The sequence below is a fragment of the Rhamphochromis sp. 'chilingali' genome (genome assembly GCF_963969265.1).
Source record: "Rhamphochromis sp. 'chilingali' genome assembly, chromosome: 16".
NCBI lineage: Eukaryota > Metazoa > Chordata > Actinopteri > Cichliformes > Cichlidae > Rhamphochromis > Rhamphochromis sp. 'chilingali'.
The window spans coordinates 31,702,074-31,717,229 of NC_137943.1; the positions used below are offsets into that span (position 1 = coordinate 31,702,074).

Below are 15,156 nucleotides of genomic sequence, written 5' to 3' on the forward strand. Positions count from 1 at the left end.
ATTTCATTCAATATCACCATCTGACCAAAGGACAAACACAGAGAGGATTAGAGCGCCAAACTTTGTTTCAAACTGTTTCAGATTTTAGAGGCAAAAAGCAGAATTTCTACCTGGACAAAGAAATCAAAGCAGGAGCAAAACAAGCTTTTTACATTTATTCAAAGGCATTATGTGAATGTACTCTGAGCCACAGCCTCCTAAAGTAAAGACATTTGATCATCTAAACCAGACAGAGTCATGTTTTCAGCAGTGTCTGTATCCTCCATATAGACCATGCCATGGTCCACCTAGGGTGAGCAGGTGTCTGACTTTATGTGGGACTACACAGCGCTCAGTCCTTGTTTGCCTGTGCCACACACACATTGAGCCAATGCCCAGTTTTTTTATTGACTCTAGTTTCTGTCGATCGGTAGGCCCACAAAAAAAAAAACTGTACAGGAAGTAGATTTCATCTCTCTGATAAAAGGAGTTCTAATCCCTGATCCTATGAGTCTGACCCAGTAGATAATATTGATATGATCATATTTATGCCTTTGTTGTTTCACAAAGGGTTAAAAACATTCACAGGTTGGACTGTGGTTCTCCTTTTAGCGTCTCTGCTGGAATTTTAACTGTGAACCTCTTAGATCCAAACTTCTGAACTGCTCATCTCACAGAGGACAAAAGGGAAGAACCCCGAATCTCTTCTTCACCTCACTTTTATACCTGCTCACCCTTTCTCCCCCCTTCCCTCACTGGACGCCACATCTTCACACTTGGGCCAATCAGGTTGTTGACATTTGATCATCTGATGTCCACCCACACCTCATCTCTCTCTCTCTCTGACTTACAAGATTTAACACAAAGTTTAAACTTTAAAATCACTTCATTACATTTTCTTTGTTTGAATAAAACAGAGTAGCCAGTAGTGGGACATGGTTCCAGCAACTCTGATGGTGACGGCCCGTTTGAAGCTGAAGCTCCGGCACGTGTGTCAAAAAATCAACACACTGCTTCAGAAACGCTGTGCTGAGGCTTGGTTTGACTGAACAGAGTCACGTGATCAATGACGTCTGAAGCTTCATTCAGCACGTCACTGCTTCAGTACCTGATTCAAAGATTTATAAGGAATTGAACCATTGGTGGGATTTGTGCCGTGTTTTGGTGATTTTGTGAGAGCGAATCAGTGTGTGACATAATTATAGACATGGAGCCAGGAAGAGAGGACGCTCTGCCTGTTCCTCAATAAAAACCAGTTCATCAGCATTTCTGCTCCCAGGTCTAAAATGTACATAAGAAATATGATGTACACATAATTATAATGATATAACTTATAGTATATTATATATAAACGTACCAGTCTGCTGGTTAATTACATAATCAGGTGGAGGCAGTGACCTCACAGCACAATACTCACAACTATTATAATATTGTGCTTTACATTGTTATATTTAGTGTATTTTTTATTACTAACAAACTACAAGAAGTCACAAGCAACAGGAGAACACACCATGGCACATGTTTACACAAGAACGTTTTATTCATCTAAATTATTTATTATTAAAATCGACATAACAGAATTTTTTTCACGTAAAACAAATACATGTTCAAAGCAACATATCAGCCCGATATCAGACACAACTGTCACGTGACATTAAAGAGAAGCTGTCAGTTCATCTCTGCAGAGTGGGCAATCATAATGAAGCAGTTCATTATAAGCTGTAGATTCAAGCTGCGCTTCATAGTTTTGTCCACCAGATGTGTGCCTAAACTTTCGTTCTTTTACCCAAGCTAATCTGCCCTTTTTCCTTGGCTTGATTTAAAGAATTTAAAATTCAAAATAGTTAAACTCAAAGGTTTGAGCAAGTCTAGGCATACCTGTAAAAAGAGAACAGTTGCTCATAAGTTTACGTTATATGTGCATTATTGACACAGTATTGTCACTTCATTGTAATCGTCAATACACGGTTATCATGAAACTCATAACAGCCAACAAACAATCGATCAGTTTACCCTTGTTTTTGTTTACAGTTAATGCATTAATATTATTATTATTATTATCATTATTATTATTATTGTTTTACACGTGCTTCCTATTTTGTTCCCCTCAGAGAGTCGCGGTGCATCTTGTGCAGCAATAGGATAAAAAATAAAATTCAAGCTGGAATATTTCAAGATGAGGCGCGTGCTGGAGCTGATGACTGACTGGTGAGCTTTAAGGGTTCAGTGATGTTAAAAAAGATTCTTGTTTTAATTAAAGTGATTATCATGGTTGAACAGGTTAGAGCTCATGTCTGATGCAATAACATGTTTCTACAATGTTAGGGTGACTTTTGAGGTGATAAAATTAAGGACAGGTGGACAATCGTCACACACAAGAAACGTCGTTGGGACAAAAAAAAAAAAATGTGCTGATTTTCTAACACTGGAAAATAACTCAAAATGTTAGAAATATTCCAGTGTTAGAAAATCAGCACTGCTCAGTGTTAGCCATTGTTAATCTTCAAACCTGACTAGGTTACTTTTAAACATATAACACTGTCAAAGGTGTTAATTTAACACTCAACAGTGTTGTATTTAACACTCAGAGGTGTGGACCCATATAGACACTCTCCAGTGTTAATTTAACACTGGAGATTTTGCTGTGTATGTTGCTTGTTTTGTTTTGGTTATTGCCACAAAAATTACTAAATAAAAAGTCCCCCCCCCCCCCCCCCCCCCCCCAAATTAGTTTGATCTTATTTAATGAATAAAAAATAAAGGGGGGGTAAAATAAATCTTTATTTTTAGTGATCTCTCTGCTGATTTTCATAAATGTTCCCTCTGACATTTGGCCTCCATATAACAATAATAATTTAAAAGCCTAAAAGTAACTGAAACTAAAAACTAAACTGAAAGAAGAAAATTCACTCTGGAGACTAACTGACACTAAACTGACCTTAAAAAGTCAAAATGGAATGAAAAATAAAAACTAGAAAATTCAAAACTATTAACTCTAATAAAAGGTCACCTCCATCTTTTATCTACAGTCCATGTATTCAGTAGCATGTCTTCTTTAAAAATAAGGGTTAATCTTTATTTAATTCAATAAATGTAATTAATTACTTTGGCTCTCGGAGGAGGCAGACGCACTTTTCTCCTCTCCCTTATCTTTCCTGCTAGTTCTTATGTCCTTGTCTAGTCGTGTGTCTTTTTTGTATTACTTTCCCTGGAACACTCTCTCACAGTCTGTGTCTAAAACCTAAAAGAGAATTATGGATTTGATCAACTGGTCTCTGAATGCTATTGACACCCTTTAACGAGAAGTCTGGGCTCGGGAGAACCCGAGTGCCCTGGAGGGACTTTCCCTGCCGGATACACGACGGACGGGTGGCAGAGGATCGTGTGCCTGGCGGGACTGTCGATCGAGGACGCTGAAGATATCTACCTATTCGGAACCATGATAACAGGGTTCTTGCTGATCGGAGCTGGCTTGACCCTGGCTTATCGGAGAATTAAGAGAGCGGAACCGGCTGTTCAAACCCCCACAAGGCTGCCCGCTGGGATTGGAACGACAGGTGCGACTTCTCAGAAAGGGCTCACTGAAGGCAGCACGGTTAAGAGCTTGGAGGCGCTTACGACTGCAGTGAATGCTCAGAATAACACCTTTGAGCGTATGCATGTTGGATTACATCAGGAAAGAATCAACAAAGAACAACATCTCTGGGCGGAGCTGGATTACACCTCGGATCAGTTGGCTGCGGTCGTGAGGTCTCAGAATCTGCTATGTGAGCCAAAAAGAGTGAAAAGACCACAGAATCGACGGCTAATAACATCACGGAGAAGCTCGCAGCTATTAACGGGGGACTGAGAGACCAGTGTCGGAGTGTTAAAAAACAGCTTGAAATTCTCAATTACCATCATAACCCGGCTACTCCTTCGGCGCCAGCTCAAGGCTGGAGCCGAACAACAACTCCCTGATAACGACTGTGTTGAGTCTGTTCCTTCCCATTCCCTACAAGGCCACCTGGGTTGGCTGGAAGACTGTTTACTTAGCCTGGCAGGGCGAAGGACACTGTCTCAGCTGAACTATGGACACGCACACCAGAGATGGGCAGTAACGCGTTACTGTAATCCGATTACTTTTTTCGAGTAACGAGTAAAATAAGGGATTACTATCGCAAAAATGGTAATTAGATTACCGTTACTTTCCCGTAGGAACGCTGCGTTACTGCGTTACTAAAACTGTGATTTTTTTTGCGAGAATGTCTGCTGACAGTGACGTAAGCAAGGGCGACGTTTGTGACAACAGCTGTGTGCAGATCAACAATGGATCACATATCGATTGTGGGAGAGAGTATGAGCGTGCAGCGTTTAAAGCGTGGAAGTACTGACCTTACTTTGAGTTTGATTCCATAAAAAGTGACAAAAACATTAGCGTCCGTTGTGCGTGGGAAGAAAACTTCTTTTTACAGCGAAAAAAAACCCCTAAACCTCCAAGCAAGCACCGAGTGCGCTACCACGTAATGGGAAATTCACAGAGCTGCCATATCCTTCCACTGACCGCTGCGGCACACCTGCACCAGGGTAAACCTCCGCCTACCCTGCTCCTGCTTTACAGGTGAAAATAGAGCAAAAGGACCGCTAGTCTTTGACTTTATTTATTTTCTGCTGTGTTTTACTTGCATCTATTTGAAAGACTGAGTGTAAACACAAAAAAATAAATAAATTTATGTGCTGGAATGTGTAGAAAATAGGTTTAAATATTAAACAAATTTCTTCCAGTCAGTGAATGTTGCATATAATTACATTTTTGCTTGATGCATAAAGTTAAAAGGTTAAAACTAATAAAACAAGTTTTAAAAAGGGACTTTTCCATTTGATTACATTTTGTATGATGGATTATGTAGAAAAAGTAGAATTGGGCTGAGAGATCTATCGCTTTATCACCTATTCAGGTTGTAAATCGTTTTTTTAAAAAGTAACTAAGTAACTAAGTAATTAATTACTTTTGAAAATAAGTAATCAGTAAAGTAACGGGATTACTTTTTTGGGGAAGTAATTAGTTACTGATTACTTTTTTCAAGTAACTTGACCAACACTGACGCACACACATACATATACTGATACTGATAAGCACTCACTGACGCATCACCCTCCCTACCCCGGATCCAACGCCACCTCCAACGTTTACCTCCCCCATGATGTGGACATCGGGTCAGCTGGAGGCGCAGTCGAAAGATTGCAGCGGTCCCAGAGCAGATGTACACACTGGAACTCTTTCCCATGTTGCTGTCTGTGTTTATTGTGTTATGGTGTGTTGATACCTGTGCATTCCTGTATTATCCTTGTGTGTTTCACATTTCAAGGTTTTTTTTCCTCGCTACCTGGCCTGACCTGTCTCCCCAATGTAATGTTTGTATTGTATGTACGGTCACCAAGGTCTGTCATCTCGGTTGTGGGCAAAAGACCTGCAACTGACAAATAAAGGCTATCTCATCTCATCAATATATTACACACAATTAAAATAAAAGTCCCCCATTCAGAGTCTGTTCACCTTAATTAAGACTAGTAATTAAAAATAGAGATGAAAAAGGAATATTTTTTTTTAATAAACAGCTGACATTACCTGAAACAAACTGATATTTTCACATTTTATTTATTCATAAGGCTAATTTATGTCTAAGTTCTTATTCTGTTGATCTCTTTAAGGTCGACGTTTGACATAAGCAATTAAACAAAACCACATAACCTTTAACATTTTAATGATTCTGTTATACAGACGGGCTTTTCTTTAAAAAAGAATAAAAAGAATAAACATCCACTGAGCTTGCAAAGCATGCATGAAGATATGTACATTTGCATTAGAACGTTTCCCCGCCCGTCACAGCAGCTTTCGAGAGCAGCGTCCCTTCTGTTCAGTGCACTAAACCCAAATCTCCGAGTGTACATGCTGCACGTTTATGGCTCGTTTTCTTTAACACACAATCCTTCACTCTCGTTTCAAAACAAACAGTATCGTTCACATCTCTATATGTTACCTTAATATTCTTTCATGCACATTTTTAAGACATTGAAGTAATCATAAACATCTCTGAGAGTTTGACTTTCTCTTTCTGCTACAGTCTGGTCTGCAGGCTCAATACCGGCTGAACAATCCTTTCTGTGGCATCCATGAGCTTACTTTCCTTTGCAGTGACTCAACCGAAGCATAAGAAAATGATCACAGAATTATAAGTAAACATTATGCTGGAAATAAGACATTAACACTCTGTTTTTAAATTGAAAGTGTAAATATATATATTTTTAAGTGTGATGTAATGTTTTGAATTATGGATGGATACTGATAAGGATGTAATGATTTATTTCTGATAAATCTCTTGTAAGGTCTCGAGTTCCTTAAAGGTGGAGAAACAAAACTCATACAGTAACCAGAGTTCATGACACTGAAACTTTTAAGTGGCACTTTCCCGGTCGCGGTGAACGTGCAGAAGGCTGATATCAGAACGTGAGCTGCATTTGTGGATATGAACAAATACAAACTAAAATGGCTGAAGGTGTAAGGCAGAAGTTTTCCCCTCAGTAGCACAACGCTGGAGGACCCAAAAATCCCTCCATGTTCAGGATCGGAGATCCTGTGGAGAAATAAAACAGCACAGTAGGAATCGTCTGGAGTTTAGTTCAAACTCCAGACGATTCCATTCTGAGCTGAAGAAGCTTCTGATAGGTTTGTAGAGTCCATGTGAGTAAATTGGTGGCACAGCTGTGGATGCATATAAGGCAAAACACAGAGCCTGTTTCTGTGACATGGGAACATCAAGAGATGTCAACCAAAACACCAGGAAAAGAACTGTGGAGCTCCATAAGTGTGGCTCAATTTTGAATACAATTTGGTGCCATTTGCAATTAAGAAATACAGATAGTTTCTCTCTTTACTCTTAAAGTTAACAAATGTGTTTTTTATATTTATTAATCTAAAAAAATAAACATTTAGTCTGATTTGATGTTACAATTAAAAAAGTGTTTGTGTTTTGATCTGAAGAGTAAATATCTGGTTTCAACTGTATATTTGATGATTGTCAGCACAAAGAGGGAGAGAGAGGAACAGAGAGAGAGAGAGGAACAGAGAGGGAGAGAGAGGAACAGAGAGAGAGAGAGGAACAGAGAGGGAGATGCAGAATGAGGACAGAACAGAGATGAACAAGAGCAGGTGAGACAGACATGTTAGTCAAATGGTTGTTTACCAAAAGTATCACCGTATCATAGGTCCTCATGTATCTCGTACCTAGTGTTTCTTTTTAGGTTTGTTATTTTTCAAATTCTATATTTATTAAGTTATGGAGGCTTGTTCGCACAACAAGGCTAAATAATTATATAAACTTTTCTCAATCTAAATAGTGGACTTTGGTAGAATTAAAAAAATAAGTGTAGTGCAGGTCTATGATGATTTTTAGTGCTACTATCATCTAGTTCTGATTGTAGTTCTGTCTTGGTTAAGTCCTCAGTAGTCCTGATTTTGAACTGTTGTAGTCCTGTTTTAATTCCGGATCAGTTCTGGGTCTGGTTGAATTGGGGTTTAGTCCCTGTGTCTTGATACAGCCCCGATTTTGTTCTGCCTCGCTGCTTAATTAAAAAACTAGTTTAAGGTGTCCTGCACATGTGATATATATTTTTCCCTATATGAAGTCATTCTTTTTTGAACAAAACTCAAAACAGAGCCTATTAATCTTTCAGTCATTTCTACACCCCCCCCCCCCCCCCCCCCCAAAAAAAAAAAAAAAAAATCCCACATGCATACTACCCTTTAGGGCTAAGCCCTGGGTGTTTCAAATGTCTGGCTCCACCTCTGGTGCAAAGCTGGAAATCTAAAAACTCTAATAATAATAATAATAATAATAATGACAATAAAATGAACTGTATATCTTCATATTTTGTGTCTGTGCGCTCATTTAAATGGGAATGAAGAGTCAGAATCATCAGACTGAGCAGTCTGAAGGAGCGACAGCTGAAGCGAGTGTGTCGGGTGTGTTTGGGTTTGTCTGATGTCAGTGGGAGGAAACAGACCTGCCAAAGACTCTCGCGGAGAGTAGAACTGCCCATCAGATAAAGGACCTGGACCCAGGAGAGGAGCCCTACTTGTATCTATGATGGACTGATGTCCTGAAACACAGAAGGATGAAGGAAGCAGGAATAACTGCATCAGCAGGACATCAATGAGGTTAAAATAACATAACAGTGGTGAAATAACTTTCATTTATCAGGTGAGTAAACACATTTGCAGATTTTGTTCATAGCATATAATTATTAATAATTACCTGTGAAATAGCAACAGGAAGCTGATGCATTACACTTTTTACTCTAACATTATTATAAATAATTATAATATTAACTTCTTATCCCATGATCTTTTATTTTAAATAAAACAACTGAATAAAATTACTCAGTATGTAGCTTTGAATGTTCACCAGCAGGTGGCAGTGTTTCACCAGAGCGCCTGCTGCTGTTCTTTATCGTTTTCTTGTTTCTTTTTCATTCTCCACTCAGAGGCTCTTGAGTCATAGTACTTGTTTTTTCACATTCTTTTGCTAACTTAAAGGAAGGTTTTAAAAGGAACCTGTAAGGTAAACGATCTGTTGACAGAGATCACAGCAGTGACAGCAGCAGTGCTGCAACAGTAATGAAGGTGCCTTTTTTATTATTAGCTCAATTGAGACTCACTGTTTTCGTCTTCGATCTCCTGAGGCAGGACCTTGAAGTCGAGCAGCCACGTTTCTATCCAGGCCAGAACGAAGGAGATGATGGGCAGCAGGTACCCAAAGGCCCCCTGACTCAGCAGCTACATAAGAAACACACACGTCCCAATATGAATACGTAATTCTACACAAAGCATACAAAATCTGACCATTTAAAATTTAGAAGGTGCAAAAACAAATATTTATTATTGTTAAACAGCAGCAATTACAGGTTTTCCTGTACAGGAAGTTTGCTTCACTTCCTTAAATCCTCATACATGTATGCATCGCCATCGGGGAATATGGAGCAAAGACTGCAGAGGAAAATTAACTCCAACAACAAACTGTCCTCTAAGAGGTTTTTGTGTGTGGACATTGACACCAATACTAAAATAAATAAAGATATTATTAGAAGTAAAAAAACTAAAGTCAGTGCAACATTTTTGTTACAAACAATGAAAATATTAGATGTTGTCAGGTTTCTTAGATCAAAGCTTTAAGTACCACCCTGTTTTCTGAGGTGCTGTTAAGGTGTGTGTGTGTGTGTGTGTGTGTGTGTGTGTGTGTGTGTGTGTGTGTGTGTGTGTGTGTGTGTGTGTGTGTGTGTGTGTTTGAGATTTAGATTACGGATCAACAAGTATGAAATCACCACTTAGCTACCAAGTAGTTCTCTGGAAAACTGCTTTACAACAAGTACCTGAAAGATCCCTTTGGACTGCTGTGCCATGGATAGTGGGAGGATCTTTCCATTGATGAGCATCAGTAGTCTAATCAGTTTAGATTCTTAAATTCAACTTCATTCTTTGACTTTTCCCATTTGTCTGCAGAACAATTTCACAACATTTTGAATTCCTCTATAAACATTAATCTCGTTTTTTTCTTTTGTCTGCAACACTTGTCCCTAGCATGTCCTCGTCCATGAAAGCATTTAATCTTATCTGAGCAATTCCTCTTGGTCTCCTGTGTCACTGCTCATCATTCGACATGCTTTTCCCAGTATATCCACGGCCATTTTTGTATTTATGCTTGTATTTTCTCCCAGACTGGTAAACATCAACAGAGCTCAGCAAAAGAACTTTTAGTTCCTATTTGAACTTTATTAATACAAGTGTTTAACCTTTTCATGTTTATAGTTTTATCTTTCTTTGTAAAGTCAGCTGTTCTGCTGCTCTCTATGTGATTGGTCAGATGCCCCCAATGCCACCCCTTTCATGTAAACAGGCTAGTAGCTAAAATGGGAAACCCTGGTTTACCTTATAGAGTTGATAACTAGCGTCATGTGATCACTTAGTCTGATTGACAATGTTGGGATAAGTTAATCAAGATAACAGAAAGATTTCTTGAGTATGATGAACAATGAATTTAACTCCTAAATGTGACTTCCTAACACAGAATGTGATGACGTCATACGCTTTGTACTTTGATGTGTGGTGATTGGAAGTGTCTGTGTGGTGCAGCCTGGACAGACCAGACCAGCTGCACCACACAGACACTTCAAACCTCACCTGAGGACAAAAAGCACAAGAACAACAACAAAAAAAGAAAGAAAACAAACCTTAGAAACATGCAGGGTTACAGGAGAAGCCAGCCGTGCAGAGGTGAGCCTGTGCGAGTCTGAATTTAACTCCTATTTATGACTTCCTACCAAAGAATGATGATGGGAGAATTTCGATTTATTTATTACGCATTAGTTTTATGGGTCTGTTCCACTTAAGGTCAGATTGGTGTCTATGAACCAAAATGAGTTTCACACCAAGACTAAACTCGTGTCATGGTTTGCATTATGCAGTGGTTACAGTGGTGACACTTATTAGACTCTGAAGTCTGTGCACCAGTTTTTCAGGGTCCTATAGGTGCAATTGTTGCGACCACTGTAAATGTGACACCATCACAGAAAAATGGTATAAAATCAGAAGAAGAAAGAGAACTCTAATATGATGGCTGCACACCAGCTGGATCATTATAACAACATCACATCACATGAGTAACTTCAACATGACGAGACTTCAAGGACTCCAACAATGTTCATACAGTGAGGATAAATAATGTTTTTTATTATTTATTATAAAAAGGACACAATATAGATATATAAAATGCAGCCAGAACTCCAATAACTAACATGTCCATTAATTTGACACGTTGATTTATATATAATTTCTTTTTCTCTCTTAGCTTTTCAGCTCCACATTTTTGCCATTTCTTCCACACTCAACTCTTTTCTACAAGCTGAGCACACAGTGAAGGTAGGGGAGGGCTGGTGGCATTAAGAGATTTGATTGGGCAATCTAGGGGCCAGTTAGTTCTTTCCTTTGGTGAAAGTTGGGCTCTTCAATTCAGCATGGTACAACTCCAAAGATTCTGCAACATCAAACCCTCTGTCTGCTAATATTACATCCAGTTACAAGATGAGCTTCCCGACCCCCTGAACTACAGATGCCCTACATGACTGTTAGGACAACTTATGTATTGCAAGTATGCAGTACTAAGAATAACTTGATGTTTCTGACTTTGCATTATGAATTGTTTATCCACTGACAAACATTTCAAGTTCTACTAAATTAAAAGACAATTTGTGGTAACCTGATTAGGATTCAAAAAGAATAATTATCAACACTTCTTGTAATGGTGTTAAAATCAGCCCAGCTTTTATTTTCATATGCAAAAAGTAAAAGCAAATCAGCCAACATACTGGACACATAATTGTCAATTATACTGTCACCATTGTTACTGGTATTGAAAGCTTATTGATAATTTGTCCAAGTAAGGAATGCCCTCTCACAAATGTCATGTGACAACCTCATTGGCTTACGGAACTGTGATGTCACACACATTTAGAATCTTACCACCACTGTGATCCTTCGATCCTTTGATCCTAAAACCTATAAATAGGGGTGAGACGCAAGAACTTTTAGTCCGTTATTCGCAGCATTTATGTTTGCAGCATTCAAACGAACGTTCGCCAGAGAAGCCCTTTTTTGGATCCTTTTCAGAGTCACTGTTAACAGATTCCAACATGTCTCCAAGAAAGCAGAAAAAAAGAGAAAACGTAAAGCCCAGCGCTCCTCCTTGCAATCGAGAAGACGATACGCAACTGCAGAAGATGTGCTTGGAAGAAATGCATGAGGAAAATCTCATGAACAATCACAATACGCGACACCCGCCCCAGCCAGAGTACACCAATTACATCTGGGAAAGTTTTTTTAAACAACGAACGGAGATTATCTTACTGAGAGAGCACTGTGAGAGAAGGACCGCTGAAGCAGATAAACTGTTCAGACAGCTTCTCGATAAGGAAGATATTATAAAGGAGAAAGAAATGGAACTCCTAGACATGCGGGGAAGGATCTTTGAGCTCCAAGCAAAGCTTAATAAAGTACAAGAAAAACCAACAGAAGAAATCCTCCAACAGAAGAAAAACGAGAAAGAGAGGGAAAAAAAGATTCAGGAGCTGCAAGTAAAGCTGGATGAAGCTCTGCAAAAAAATCAAGAACTCCTCCAAGAGAAGAAACAACTGGTCATAAAACTCCAAGGCACTGAGATAAATGAAAAAGTGCTGAAAGGAAGGGTTGAGTTTCTTCGAAAGAAAGCGCAACAGACCATGAAAAAGGAAGATATGGATTGCAAGCTTCAGGACAGCGAGAAACACAAGGAAGCCTTGCAAATAAAGCTTGATGAAGCTCTGCAAAAAAATCAAGAACTCCTCCAAGAAAAAGAACAAATGGACATAAAGCAGCGCAAACTGCAAGGCATGGAGGGAAAGTACAAAGCACTGCAGGCGAAGCTTGATAAAACACTGAACAAAAATAAAGAGTTGCTTCAAGAAAAAAAGCAACTAGAAATTAAACAGAAAGAAACGGACTCCAAGCTTGAAGGCGTGGAGGAAAAATACACCGCGCTGAAAATAAAGCTTGATAAAACAGTGCAAAGAAATAAGGATTTCCTACAAGACAAAGAACAATGGGAAATAAAGCAGAAAGAAGATAAACAAATTCTCCAGGACTTTGAGAGGAAAAACCAACAACTGCAAGACTGTTATAACCAACTGAACTCCAAAACAACTGAGCTGGAGGGGGAAAAGAAAAAAGTGCAAAAACAATGCTCAGAGATGCAGAGTAAGCTCAGTGACATGCTGAGAAAAAACACAGAACTGGAGAAACTTTCCAACAATTTGAAGTGCAAAAACACTGAGGTGCAGATGTTAAAGCAGCAAGTAGAGAAAACAAACAAAGACCTGCAGTGTACACTTCAAGAACTCGAGAGAAGTCAGCAGCTACAAGACGCACACAACAAATTACAACACAGTTATACAGAGATGCACGAGGCAAAGCTTATGCAGGAGGCCAAATGTAAAGAACTGAAAGAAAGGCTGGAAGAAAAACAAGCCAAATTAGAAGAAGTGGAGACAACATGCAGGAAACTTGAGAAGGAAAACACACAAACAATTGATGAGTTACGAACCCTCATCCTAGAGAAAATAGTGCTCGTGGAAAAGATCACGGAAAAGAAGAAAAAACGCTTCCGCTTCTTCTGGAGAAAGAGCACTCCTGCTTTTTCTACTTTTTCTACTTTTCCTTCTGCTGATGTCACCCCGTCTTCCTCCTCCACCGTTGCATCGTAATTTTCACCTTAACTCCTAACACCTGCCCCATCTCCCTCCCCCCCCCCCCCCCCCCCTCTCTCTCTTTCACCCTCACCCCCCAACCAGTCCCGACAGTTGACTGGCCCCTCTAGAGCCTGGTTCTGTCATAGGTTTCTTCCTTTAAAGGGAGTTGTTCCTATCCACTGTCGCACCCAGTGCTTGCTCAGAGGGCATAGTTGGGGTTCTCTCTCCTCTCTTTCCTCCTTTCTATCCCTTTCCTTTACCCTCTTCTTTACCCCCCACCCCTCCCCCTTTTCTATTCCCCCGCTTTTCTATTTCCTTAATAATTAAATAATAAACACAATTGGCTACATTTTAAATGTGTCTGATCAACGTCTTCATTCAAGAATGAATTGTCTTTCTCACGGAGTCATGTGTATTTTGTGTTTTCCTCGGGCTGGTGATCCCCGCGGTCGTTCAGCCCCGGAGTCCAGAGTTTTAGTGTTTTAATCACATTTAGTGTTACATTTTAGATCACCACAATAGGATATCCATAATTTAGGATTCAGGCATTTGTTTTAGTTCAATATCGTAATCATTCTATGACTGAGTAGTTTACAGAACCTTCAGTCTGCACCAATAACTTCTGTTGGAGCTATTTGTTCTTATTTTTTATTATTTTGAAATTAGTTAAAGTTTGTTGTTAGTTTACTTATATTTTGGGGTTTATTTACAAGTTTATTTGTAGGTTAATATTTGTTTCAATGTTTTGTTTGTTTGATGTTACCTTGTTAAATTAGTCAGTAAAAGCTGTAGGGCCATTTTGTTTCTATAAATAAAGAGACTGGTATAGGACCAGCATGCACTGGGGTGAGCCTATGGTTTTTTTTACTAGAGCAGGAGAAGCAGCAGGACGTAACTAAAAATGGATCTTGTTATTGCTTGCCAAACTGGATAAAATAAACCATAAAAACACAACAACAATCAGCTGTCAAACTGTACAAGAAGTTCACAGTAATGTAAAAGAAGTTATATCACTTTATTTTTAAATGTACGCACTCAGGGTCAGGACTGAAGACACTGATCGAGAAAATACTCTAAATATAAATATTCACCTAAACATTCAAAATTATTCAATTGCATGAAAAGAAATATGAACTCTCTACAATACTGGCTTCTGATTGGTTGAAAAAGCAGGTGCTGAACTTCAGAAGAGCTAAAGCTGCAAAACTGTGTAAACCCAGAGTGGATGCTGCCCTCTGACCTTTCAGAAGTACGATCTTTTTATGAAGACACAGAGGCAGAGTTATTATTCATCACTTTAAAGATGATATTCGTTACATGTTCTTCACTCGTTGTCTAGTAAAGTCCAGAGAATGAGACACATGATTTCAAAACATACAGCTGCATGTTAGAGATCACAGAGTTCTTCAGTCTTATGAGAACTCATGGAGACTAAATGTCAGACACATCAACAGTAAATGTCGTTCCTCCCCCCGTGAGTTTGTGTCCTCCACACTTGTTTACACAAACATCTGAGGTTTGAACAGTGTGCAAAACCACATGTTACAAAGCTGCTGAGCTACTGAATACTGGAATATTTCATTCAATATCACCATCTGACCAAAGGACAAACACAGAGAGGATTAGAGCGCCAAACTTTGTTTCAAACTGTTTCAGAGTTTAGAGGCAAAAAGCAGAATTTCTACCTGGACAAAGAAATCAAAGCAGGAGAAAAACAAGCTTTTTACATTTATTCAAAGGCATTATGTGAATGTACTCTGAGCCACAGCCTCCTAAAGTAAAGACATTTGATCATCTAAACCAGACAGAGTCATGTTTTCAGCAGTGTCTGTGTCCTCCATATAGACCATGCCATGGTCCACC

General features: G+C 39.1%; 1 protein-coding gene across 1 annotated transcript; it reads right to left on the bottom strand.

The window, feature by feature from the left end:
* Positions 1-6,141: 6,141 nt before the first annotated feature.
* On the bottom strand, positions 6,142-9,868 carry LOC308383556 (STARD3 N-terminal-like protein). The gene is made up of 4 exons (XM_080861607.1): positions 9,388-9,868; positions 8,677-8,794; positions 8,023-8,118; positions 6,142-6,593 (listed from the first exon to the last, which is right to left on the bottom strand). Exons 1-4 carry the CDS (start codon positions 9,448-9,450, stop codon positions 6,538-6,540), a joined length of 333 nt encoding a protein of 110 aa, XP_080717733.1. The 5' UTR covers positions 9,451-9,868; the 3' UTR covers positions 6,142-6,537.
* Positions 9,869-15,156: the final 5,288 nt, after the last annotated feature.